This window comes from Castor canadensis, chromosome 15 (assembly GCF_047511655.1).
Source record: "Castor canadensis chromosome 15, mCasCan1.hap1v2, whole genome shotgun sequence".
In the NCBI taxonomy this organism is placed as follows: domain Eukaryota; kingdom Metazoa; phylum Chordata; class Mammalia; order Rodentia; family Castoridae; genus Castor; species Castor canadensis.
The window spans coordinates 49,901,602-49,914,328 of record NC_133400.1 but is presented as its reverse complement, the minus strand read 5'-3'; the positions used below and the strand labels follow the sequence as shown (position 1 = coordinate 49,914,328).

General features: G+C 37.6%; 1 protein-coding gene across 3 annotated transcripts in view; it reads right to left on the bottom strand.

Moving 5' to 3' along the window:
- Gcsaml (germinal center associated signaling and motility like) overlaps positions 1-8,248 on the bottom strand; it is a 45,423-nt gene extending 37,175 nt beyond the window's left edge. The window contains exon 1 of one of the 3 annotated variants that reach the window (XM_074055383.1): positions 7,980-8,248. In XM_074055383.1, coding sequence (XP_073911484.1) covers positions 7,980-8,008 — 29 coding nt within the window. In that variant the 5' untranslated portion in view covers positions 8,009-8,248. The remainder of the gene's footprint in view (positions 1-7,979) is intronic. The other 2 variants (XM_074055382.1, XM_020151839.2) reach the window with 2 other exon arrangements.
- Between the last annotated feature and the right edge of the window lie 4,479 nt (positions 8,249-12,727).

The window sequence follows — 12,727 nt, the reverse complement described above, 5'->3', positions numbered from 1 at the left end:
GTGACAGAATGCTAGGGGAATGAATGGATTCAATCTTAAGGCCCATTTTCTTGTTCCTTATTTGGTTTAGTATCTTTCTTTCTTCAAGAAGCTGGCATGGGAGGGAGAATAAAGCCCTATTTCCTGCCTTTAATGTGGTAACTTTAGTCCTGAAGGGCAGTAGATGGTTTTCCTAAGAACAGTTTCATAAGAACATTTATGGAGGTTTTTTTGGGGATGGAGTACTGGGGTTTTGAACTCAAAGCTCTGCATTTGCAAGCCAGGTTCTCTACCACATGAGCCATACCCCCAGCCCTTTTTTCTTTAGTTATTTTTTGGGTAAGGTCTCAAGTTTGTGCCCAGGGCCTGCCTCAGACCAATTCTCTTACCTATGACTCCCTCTGTAGCTGGTATTACAGGTGTGCGCCCATGCCCAGCCTCAGAGATTTGATTATGATTCTCTTCTGTGATGGAAGATTGAACCTAGTGCTTTGCACACGCTATACCACTAAGTACACCCCCAGCTCTATGGATTTCTTCAAGAAGTAAATTCTAAATCCATATTGATAAAGGAATTTGGGCTGTGCATGATTTCACTACAGGTAGTATAAAATTTCTATCATTGAATCTTACTTTAAATTATCATCTTTTATCAGCATATATTAATTATGCATATTAATGGGGATCAATGTGACATTTCCATACAGTAAACTGTCATCTTTGGAAAACTGGATCATATAGACATCAAAATATATTCAAGAGTATTTAGAATATAACCTATAACTCACAAGTTTCCATGTTATTACTAAGAAATCATGGTGTTATTTTTAATTGACCAAGGCTTGTTTGCATGGTGTGTACACATTGTGTGTGCATTGCACAGATAGATGGGCAGTGAGATGGGTGAAGAAAAGAATTCATGTGCCCTGGGTGTAATATATGCACCTGCTATGGGTATGCAAAAGAATAAAACCGATTTCCTGTTGTTTATTCATATAGATGAGAAACCAGCAGAAGACTGTACAGCAGGCCTCCCAGACCTCTGAGAATGGCACTGTTTCAGAGGCCCTGGATGCAACATTGACCCACCTGCCCCAAGAGCTACAGAAGACCTCTCTCAAATACTCAGAGAAGTCATATGGGCTTTGAGTTCATGTCAAGTAACTGAAATCATCTCTTAAAACCATGAAACTAAAACTCTATTATCCTACTGTATATTACCAAGTGAAAGAAGACAGACAGACTACACACTATATAATTCCAAATATGACATTCTGGAGAAAGTAAAACTAAAGAGACAGTAGAAGATTAGTAGTTATCAGGAGTTGGAGGGAAGTGGGGGATGAACAGGTGTACCACAAAGGACTTTTACAGTCAGTGAAAATATTATGCATGATACTATACACCTATTATGCCTCAGCCTAAACCCATAGAATGTACAACACCAAGAGTGAACCCAAATATAAACTATGGTCTCTGAGGGATAATGAAGGTGTATCAAAACCTCAATGTAGGTTCATCACATGCACCACCCGGGCAAGGAATGTTGGTAATGCGTATGTGAGGACAATAGAGGAGGTATGAGGAAAATCTCCGTGCCTACCACTCAATTTCCTATGAACCTAAAACTTCTGTAGAACATACAGCCTATTTAAAAAAATGGGTTTGAATTTGTCCCTCATGTATTGGAAACTTGGTCCACAATGAAGACGTGTTAAGTGTGAGGTACTTAAGAGGGGATTAGGAGATGAGGGATCTGCTCTGGTAAATAGATTGATGCCATTGTTGTGGGTGTGGATTAATTATCTAGGGAGTGTGAGCCTGATAAAGGATAAATCAAGTCCCATTCCTTCTCTCTTATGCCTGCTCTCTTGATGTTCCACCCAGAGATGATGGAGCAAGAAGGCCCTCTCCCAATGTGGGTTCCTCGACCTTGGATTTCCCAGCCTCCTGAGCAATAGGAAATAAACCTGTTCTTCACAAATTAGGCATTCTGTTATGGCCAGAGAGGGATAACAACACCTTCCTTATTCCTGCTGTTATTTGAGGATTCAATCAAACTATACAAGATGTTTGACTCCATTTTGGTGCTTGACAAATGTATTTTCTCTTTCCTGGCAGCAGCCCTGGGACACAATGAGATTAAAATCTGGAAAGCTTTTGGTACTCTCTTGTGGCTCTTTTATTGGAAGAAGGGCCCACAGAAGGATGAGTAATGGTTGGGTATGGAAAAAGAGAAACATGTTATCTTAGAGCAAAGGAAGTGACTAAGCAGGGTGAGTTGTTTCTGTGTCTTACCATTTGTTTCCTCCATCTGGTAGATCTCATGGGGGGTTGTAGCTATAGGAGGAAGCTGAGAAGCCTAAGTGCCACTTCCCTGCCTCTTTGCCTCTTCCACCTCCAGATGTGTGACGTATCCCAAGATTTTCTAATGATGGAGAGATCATTGAGAGGACAGGGCAAGCATAAGTTTTGTTAAGGAATTATTTCAATCTTCTTACAGACCACATTTGTAGTTTGAATGTTTGAATGACCAACATTGAAAAGATTCTGGGGGTGAACTTATTTTCTCTGAATGTTTCATTTTCATTGTTCCTTAGTGAATTTCAACTTTACCATTTAATATTTGGAATATTTTAAGAGTTTCTTAAATTTGTCCATCTCTCTCTGTCATTCCATCTTCCCCACTGCAAATAGGCATCTCTCCCTAAAATCTAAGCCACACTTCATCTTTCTCCAGCTCATAAATGTTCACCATCTTGCCACCTCACTAGTGCCTTTTAAGATTTTTTATCCCAATCCCCAAAACTCATTTTTAACTTCTCTCCCTAGTGGTTCCATCCTTTAAAAATATTCTGCAGTTATGGAGAATTAATCTTAGGTTCCTTAAAAGCTACATTAAACACTCATACATTTTCACAGGTGGTCCCTTAAATTTGGAAATTTTTTTCTTATGTTACTACAGCTTCTCAGCATTTACAGCATAATACAAAGGGCAATTCTTCAAAAATGTCCTTTCTTCCTTCCATTCCTAATTCAGAATCCCATTCCTTCCTTTCACTTCTTTCTTTAGAGCATTGTTTGTGCTTCTGCCTAGAACACATTAACATCTACCTTATCTGAAAAGGCTATTGTGGTTTAGGTGAAATGACAGATGACTTGACATCATAAGTTACACATTGGTTTCACAACTCCAAAGCAAAGGTGACCTTAACAAGCTTTAATCATTTTCAGATTAATTGTAATCTGAAGCTATATAATCACTCTCTGTTTCTTTTTTCTCTTTGGCTATATTGGTGTTAGAACTCAGGGCCTTGCTCTACCACTTGAGCCATGCCTCCAGTCCTCTCTCATTTTCTTAAAGCTACAGCAGAAGGATTAAGTACAATATTTTTGCAGATCCTATATATGTTTAAAATATGTTTCCAAAGCCATTTCCACTGGATGTTTCATTTTTCTCTTGAGGTCAAGAACATTATCTCATAAAGGCTTCCCATCAATATTGGTTCTTTTTTTTATTTGTTTTTTGTTTTGTTTTGTTTTGACTCAAGTCTCTGGAGCACATATGAAGTATTGGTTCATTTTTAAAGGAGAACATTTGTCATCATGATTTAAATTCAACTCTGAGCACAGGTGTTCATTTTCCCTCCTCTTATTGCCCACAAAATCTCATCTTACACTTTGATGGTCCTTCTCCATCCATTGACTTAAGTGTTTCCTTAAGAAATAGGAAGTTACTAAAAGACTGAAACCTAGAGACAGCATGGCTATTTAACCTGGACAAGAGAGATGGCATAGACTATGGAGTAGAGGAGGCAATCTATGGTCTCAAAAAATACTTTTCTACCTGAGGTTAGATGATCGATGCATCTGCAATGCAGGCAGAAATGACCCAATGAACAGAGTGATTTTAGACAGTGAGAAAAGTACAGGATTGAGGGGGAAACAGCTTGGAACAATCATCTGTGGAGTGGGGAGTGGTCATGTACTAGCCCAAACCCTCCCACTGACCCAATATCCTCCTAGCCTCCCATCCTACTGCATCCATGCTCAGACCTGACTCAGAGCCTTTCCCTATAATCTCTATGTCTGGAAGTGAATCCCATGTATCTTTGCTTAGACAGCTGCTGTGCTTTAAGTAACCTCACCAAAATTCATGTTGAAATATAATTTTCACTGATGGTATTGGGAGGTGGAGTCTTTAAGAGGTGATTAGGTCATGGGGAACCACCTTCATGACTATAATGGTGTTATCACAGGAATGGATTGGTTATAAAAGCCTGCCCTCTTGCATGCATGCTCTTTGCCCTTCAATCTCCATCACATTATGATGCAGCAGGAAGGCCCTCCTCACCAGATCCTGGCGCTATGCCAGGGTTTCTCAGCCTCCAGAACTGTGAGACATGAATCTCTCTTTGAAACAAATTACCCAGTCTGAGCTATTCTATTATTGCAGCAGAAAATAACTAAGATGTCTGAGCATTCTCATTACCTAGACTTCTCCTTACAGGTCAGATCTCCATACCATACACACACCTGTGATACACATACCTGCCAGACATTCTCAATTCCTCCCTCTGCTGTATTTTGTTTGTAGTACTTATCACAATCAATTAATAATTTAATTGTTACCATTTCTCCACACTAGAATAAGTCCCAGTAGGTGGAATTCTTCTACCTTGTTCTCTGTTGTAGCTCTACTGCATTTGAATGAGGCTCCTTATTAGTCAAGTAATTCCCAGGAGAGATTCATTAAACAAAATACACTATTACTCAAGAATCTGAATACTAAAACAACTTCAGATAACAAAAATAGTTAAATAATAGCTACCTGCTATGACTCTGCTAACATTTAGATATCATGTCATTTAATCTTCACCACTAAACCTAGATCTGGCAATCTTCTATATCCACTTTGGAGATGGGACATTGAGTCAGAAAGACAAGGAACTTGTCAAGAATTACAGGAAGAGCAGGAATGAGATCAAACACATATGATTCAGTTCTAAAGATCAAGACCTTAATCACTATTCTGGACACTATTGCTGTTTCAGGCAACAACATGTGAAAAGTGTGGAGCCATCACAAGACCTACATTCACCTGCTTCAGGAAGATCACAATCCAGCAGGGCAAAGGGAACTTGAAAGAATTTGGTCAGCTTACGAAAAGGAACAGATAAATTCAAATCCAAAGAGGATGCATTTGGCAAAATGCATGCAGCACTTTCTGGGAGTAGAACTGGTAATTGAGAAAGTCAGGCCACTAGTCAGTTAATGAGTGTTGACTTGATCCCTCAGATGCCTGTGCACTGAAATGCTACATCTAAAACACCTGTGGTCTGTGTCTGCAAGGAGTTTGTATTCTAGTGGAAGACAACAAAAGCATACAATTAATAAGCAAATGATGCTAATGATAAGAATAGTAGTAAGAGCTGCATTTTTGATGGAATAGAAGTGATTAACTTGGCTTCATGGTTTTTAGGTGAACTCATAAGACTAGATCTCAAATGTTCTAACCATGAACACATACACACACACACACACAAACAAATCAGTAATTAAGGTGATAGCATGCTAATTAGCTTGTTTTTAGTAATCGCTTCATAAGTAAACATGTATCAAAATGTTGCATTGTATATCCTCAATAATACAATTTTTATTTGTCAATAATGTCTCAAAAAACTGGAAAAATTGCCTAATTTATTTAAAAATAACAGAAACTGCCTCCTTTTTCTCTGCTTGTATGATCTTTAAGTAATGTTGCTAACTGCCTTTCCAAGTTCATTAAATCATGGAATGCTCAAGACAGAAATTCCCAAATTTTACTTACTGTGAATAAAATATCATCTATGACCAAAAATTAAATGTACCCAATTATATAGTCCATTTAATTTTTTGTTGCATTTTTCTAAGCTCATAGTAAGTGAGGATAACAATAACAACCACTTCACTGATTAAGTATGGAAAAGTCATGAGATAATGCTCTGAACTTCCTAACACTGTGCCTTGCAGACAGAAAGCCTGAGATAATTAGCAGCAGCTGGTATCAATGCAAAGATGACAACTTTGCTGAGCCTCAAGAGTTCTTTCAGTCCTAAGAACTCCACCTGAAGTGTGTGGTATGAAGAATGGAGAGAAGATACTGGACTAAGGAGGCTGCAATTCTGAATGTCAACAAGATCTCCTGAAACAACACCCTGATCTTTGCTCTTCCTGGATACCAGATTTTAAAATAGAGCTCAAGTCCACCAAACAGATCTCTCCCAAAGTGACTTGTAGGAGAATAAGCAGAAAGCAAACACTGAAGAGCAGAGTCAGAAAGAATCTTTGCAATCATGAATTTTAGTCAACCACCTCTTTGAGTCTAAATGACTTCATTTATGACACTGTTAAGTTGAATCTGTTTCCTCCAGCTTCTTTAATTTTTATAAAGTAAGAGAAGTCCATGGTTGCAACCTTATCAGAACATGGTAGCAGGTATAAGTGGGAATATTTTTAAAACAACATACAGAGAAAATGTAAAACCAAAGGCTCTCTTAACTCTCAGTATTTCAAAGCAGAACACTTCATACAGCAATACATTCCATTCCTTGATTTCAGTCAAAATTATACATGCTTCTTTAAACCAACCAGAAAACACTTATGTAAAGAGTGTTTCTGCAGAATATTAACAAAGGTTTCAGGAAGATCAAATTATAAAAGGCATTATCTTTGTGGCCAAATAATCCCCAATCTAAAATACTTTTTACATATGAAATTGTGACACTTGGCAGGATAGGTTCAGTGTCATAATGTATCTAAACTGTCTGCAAGAATATTGAAAGAATAATTTCTGGCACGAGCCTGGCAGATGAAGCATTGATTGCAGAATGGATTTTTTGATAAGTAAATATGATTGAAAATGAAATTTGGTGCCAAAGATCTGTCAGGCAAACCTTGAAATTAAAACAGTAGCAAATGGTCAGGTTGATGAGTATAAAATCCATATAATACAATGATGGCAGAAAGGACAGAAAAGTACATTTAATTTGATAATGTGACACACTTTCTTTAAATGCCTGCACTGTGCTAAGCTCTAGGGAGACATAGGGGATCTTGACTGTGCTTTTCACTCACTCTTAGGTGGAGACAGTTGGAGACTAGGTGCTAAATTAGATAATGGAGGCATGCAAAAAGTGAGACGAGAATAAGCAAGTGATTCAGAATATTCGGAACCTTAAAATCCAGAATGGGGAGTCTGCTTAGATGTTAGCCAATGGAGAATGAAGGCACCATTGGAACATGCGGGTAGTGTGGGCTGGGCTTTGCCTTGGGCAGGTCGGTCTAGTGAGGGTCTATTCTTTGGGAGAGTGAATGGGGAGGCAGGATGCTCGAAAGCCAATTACTTAAGATTAAGAAAAATGTAAGATTAATAGAATCTGTTACCTTCAGCTGTTCTAAAATTTGCAAAGCAAGGCTAAAAATCACCAAAAAGCAGCATTATTGAAATCAAAAGCATGGGAGTGCCTGTTTTGCATCCATACTTTTCAAAATCCTCACTGGTCATTCTCATACTGACCACATGGATAGGAAGGTAAGTTCTGTACCCCAAATAAGGGGAAAGAGCAGCAGAAAGATTCAAGTGACAATGTCTAGGATTGCCAGATAATATTCACAGTTAAATTTGTATTTCACACTAACAAAGATAAAATAATTTGTGGTGTGTGACCCGCTGAATAATGCCCAAAATGTTGCATGAGCCACAGTAAAAAAAATATTAACTAATTAACAAGTTTTCCTGAAACTGAAATTTGACTTTGCATCCACTATTTTTTTCTACATCTAGCAACTGACCATTGCCCAACAGTAAAGCAAAAGGAGTCTCCTGTGCTCTTAAGAATACCGTCTTCAGATTCAACCTCTTAAAGCACAGCCTGCCCACCCATGCTACAAATGCAGACACCCAGCCTCCTGATTCCTGCTCTCTCTCCCCAGGAAGGTAATATCCAGTCAGGACTCACCTGAGTTCTCTCAGAAGAGAATTTCCCATCCTCTCATGGAGGGGACTCCGTTGCTAGCTTCTGTTACTCCACTCGAGTAAGTCTTGTTTAAAGTACCACCAGTCTGGACATGTGTAAGGTAGCATGTGGCATCTGACTGCTAGCTCTTGTTCCTGCCATCCACACGTTGCCAGGGAACTGGGTATGATAGGGAAGGCAGGAACTATACTCAAGGGGAGGGGAAAAGCACTGAGTGTGTGCAAGTGTGAGCGTGTGTGTGCAGGCACGCATGCGTGAGTATACATAGTATGGGAAACAATCAGGTTGAAATATGACAGAGTAAATCTAACACTCTGGGTTTACTCTGTTTTAAGGAAATTCCAGGATTCTGAGACTGGAAGGAAGGAATTTACCTATTCCTAAGAAATCTGAGAGCTCAAGACTTCTAATAGGCTGTTCTCTTACAAACACGGAAAGAAAAAATAGAATTTTTTTCCTTCTTTTTATTTTAATGATTTATTTTTAATCTGGCTGTGAAAATCAAACCAAGATGAATGTCCTTTTCTCTGAGACAAAATGGGAAACAGAGAAAAAAGAGCATGAGAACGCAAGGCTATTGAAATTCTCTGAGGTGGGTAAAGAAGCAATTATTCTTCCGGTTGTCAACTCCAAGGCTGATATGACAAAGAGGAAGGATGTAGAGGCTGACAGACCCTCCCCTGCACTTCCTCCCCTACAGTGCCCACCCAGGCACAAGACAAGCTGGTCCTAGAGATAATGTCAAGGCCACAGTACCAGAAGATTAGCTAACAGCTGACCCTGAGTATTGCTGTCTGGGGAGTCAAGCAGCTTATTCATTCCGCCTCCACCTGAGGGTGTCCTCCACAGGTCACTGGTTTTCTTCAGTTTCCAACCAATGTGAAACTGATCTGCTGAACTCAGAAACTACATCTTTATTGATTCCAGCTCTTTTTCTCCTGATTCAGAAATAGGGACTTAACTGAACTCACTAGAGGCAATACTGGAGTTCTGAAGTGCTTTACTATAATTTATAAGTTTTATATTGTTATTTTATTTACTGTTAATAAATATGAGAAAATATATTGAAACCTGGAATGTCACATACCTTGTTTCAGGTTTAAGATTTGCCTAAATCATTTTTGAGAACGTATCTAGCACAATACTGCTGAGTGTAGCAGGCAAATTTGACATTCAGCTTCACACACACTCTCAGTGCCACATATAGCAGTAATAACTTCTGGTCATTTCAAAGGTAATGCCTTAACTTACCTGGCCTGATACAAGTCATTTCTTGTCTATGGATATCTTCCCTATTAATATGCCTACTCATTTGCTCTGCTCTGTCATCTCTTTAACTTGGTCTCTTGCCCTCCAACAAGCTCAGGTTTCTTCTATCTGAAAAGACACAAAACAGTTTCCATTTACTCTGATGATCAAGAGCTATTATTTCCCACTGTGCTTTCAGGGCCAGATATTAATAACATGTGGGTCCATTTTGCTTATTTAATTACTATATGCTTGGTGTAGAAAAAAATCTAGGCAGTATAAATAAGAAAAATAAGAACATCTTAAAACCCTAAAACCTTACCACACAAAAATAGTCCCATGGAGCATTTATTCTTTTTTTTTTATCAAGGTATAATGTTTGTACACCCTTGTAAGGTAGAGTATGTTAAGTTGATGCATATATACAATGCGTAATGATCAAGTCAGAGTAAAGAGCACATCTAGTTCCTCACACATTTTCTATTTCTACATGTTAGGAACTCCCAGACTCCCCTTAAGTATTTTGATGCAAACCTTTTCAGTCTGCTCTGAGAATACATGCACACACCCATTGGTTTAAATTTCCCATAGTGGAAGTATGTCTTTCTGACAACTAAAAATGTTTCCAAAGACCATTTTCTCTTTCTTTCCATATTTCTTGAGATATTAATATTCAAAAAGCTGAATATAATTAAGGTATACAATTTGGTGATTTTGAACATATGGATATATTTGTGTTACTATCATTACAATCAAGGTAATAAACACACCCATCACCTCCAACAGATTCATTTTGTCTCTTTGTATCTTGTTGCTTTTTTGTAGTAACAGCATTTAACATGAGATATAGCCTCCTGACAAATTGTTAACTATAGGCACTATATTGCAACAACCAATAAGCATGAAAGCAGCACAACAAATGGAAGAAGACATTTGGAAACCATGTATCAATTATGGATTAATTTCCAAAATATATAAAAATTCACAATACTCAGTAGCTCAAATTCTAATTTTGAAAATAGGCAAAAGACTTGAATAAACATTTCTCTAAGAAGTCATATAAATGGCTAATGGATATATGAAAAGATTCTCAACATCACTAATCATAAGGGAAATACAAATTAGAGGACATAATATTAAGTGAAATAAGCCAGGCACAGAAGGACATGATCTCACTCATGTGTAGAATCTGAAAAAGTTGATGTCATACAAGCTGGGACTACAATGGCAGTTAGTGGAAGGCGAGGGGAGACAGGGAATGAGGAGAGGTTTGTCAATGTGTACAAAGTTACAGTTAGATGGGAGTTGCCTGTACTGTTGCAGAGTATGGTGACAATAGGTAACAATGATGTTTTATATATTTTAAAATAGCTAGAAATGAGGAATTAGAATGTTCTCAAAGAAATGGTGGATGTTGGAAGTGTTTGATATGATAATTACCCTCATTTAATAATGACATGTATACATATATTGAAATATCACCCTGTACCTATAAACTTATAATTGTGTGTCAATTAAACATTAACTATAACATATAAAAGGATAGAAGACAATGAAAATCACCCTGCATTTATTATGAAAATACTTTTTCTTAAAGTTATATTTTCATTATGGGTGAGGACTGAACTGAATTTACAATGGCATAGAAAAGATAAGGTACAAAGGAGTGATGAGGTTATGTGGTTGATATTAATTGATCTATGTGTCTATATCATTCTTATAATTTTCTAATTTGTGTCTCAGTAATACTTGTAAAATAAATACATTGAGAATTGCACTGAAATGCATGAGGAGTGGAAAAATATAATTCAAGCCCAAGAAATGGGAAAAAATGTTGACAGACACACCAAAATGAAATAGATCCATTCAAATAATATAACAGTCAGTGACTTCAGTTTAATAAAAAATCTTCTTTCAAATAAAGGAACATACTTTTTCTTAATATAATTACTAATATATGCAAAGTATGTCACTGTATAATAATAGAACAATTATTTTAAATAGTTTTTTTTGGATTTTGTTAGTTTTAGGTTTTCTATAATGCTACAGTTGATATTTTTATAAATAAATTTTCATTTGGTAGTTCTGGGGTTTGAATCCTTGTTTGACAGGCACTCTACCACTTGAGTCACACCTCCACCTCTACAAATATATCTTGTTGTGATATTGATAGTGTTCAAGATTTTTAACACTAGCTGATAATTTTGCCTCCCTGAAAAACTACACATTTGTACCATGAAATCTGCATCAGCAGTTGCTCACCAAAGTGCAGGAGATCTGTACCCAGCCACCAGTGCAGAGTATGGAAGCATCTATTGACAGCTGGTCCCTGCTCATTGGCAAGTAATGTTGGAACCAAAACAGTGACACAACTAAACTCAGGGTAGAGAAACAGACTCTCAAATCTGGTTCAATAATTTCATTGTTATTTTTTTACTTGAACTCAGGGCCTCATGCTCTCTAGTCAGGTGCTCTACCACTTGAGCCACACTACCAGCCCTCAATTATTTCATTTTTAAGGATGACCCAATAAAATAAGAAGTTAGATACTTGGCTTCAAATATTTTCAACATCATTGGTTCAATAGATTTAAATTTTGATATATTTATTGTACACCAAAGAAATTATCTCAAATTTGGGGAAAGGCAAAATGACAGATATCGGGTCACAGACTATTGCTTCCTAATTTTATTTTGTTCTATAAGTTTAATTACTGACTATCCTTTACAGCCAGGGCTTTTCTTTGGAAATACTATTTGTGTTCAGTATCTATCACATAAGAGGTTTGTAGTAAATATTTGAATTACATTTGACTCTGTTTTTCAAATGTGTAACTGAAGCAGACTAGTAGTAGAAAAAAATTGGGGCTCATGTAGGTTGCCCAGGAATGGCCCAGACCACCCTCACCTGCCTGGGAACCACACATGCCCCTCCCCACTCATTCAGTATTAGGTGGGAATCTCCTGGGTCTGCCCTCCCCATGGATTAGTGTAGGTTTTAAAAGCACCCAAAATAGAAAAGCAGGCTCTCTCTTCCAGTGGACTCCACCTGCACCCTTTGTATTTCCTTTCCTAACTTTTAATAAACCCCATTTATACCCACGCTTTCTGCTTGGATTCTTCCAAGCAGTAATTCAAGGACCAAGGTCTTCTGAAAATACCATTTTGCCATCAACATTATCTTTAATAGAGGAAAAATTCCCATATAACCCACTACTGTCAGACCTAGATGCATCCAATTCTCATTAGAAAGCATAAACTATTACATGGACATGACATGGTAAGTCAGCACTACAGGGATCCCTGTCACCTCTCATTAAATGAACTATGGTCACCAATATGGCTCATCTTCAAGAGCAGAAAAATTTAATGTAGACTCTAAATGTTGAAACCACCCTACTTCATTCAATTTCATTAGTTAGATCTGCATGTTCTTTAAGGCAGCAATACACACATGAAACTATGCTTTCTTTTTTCCAAGTT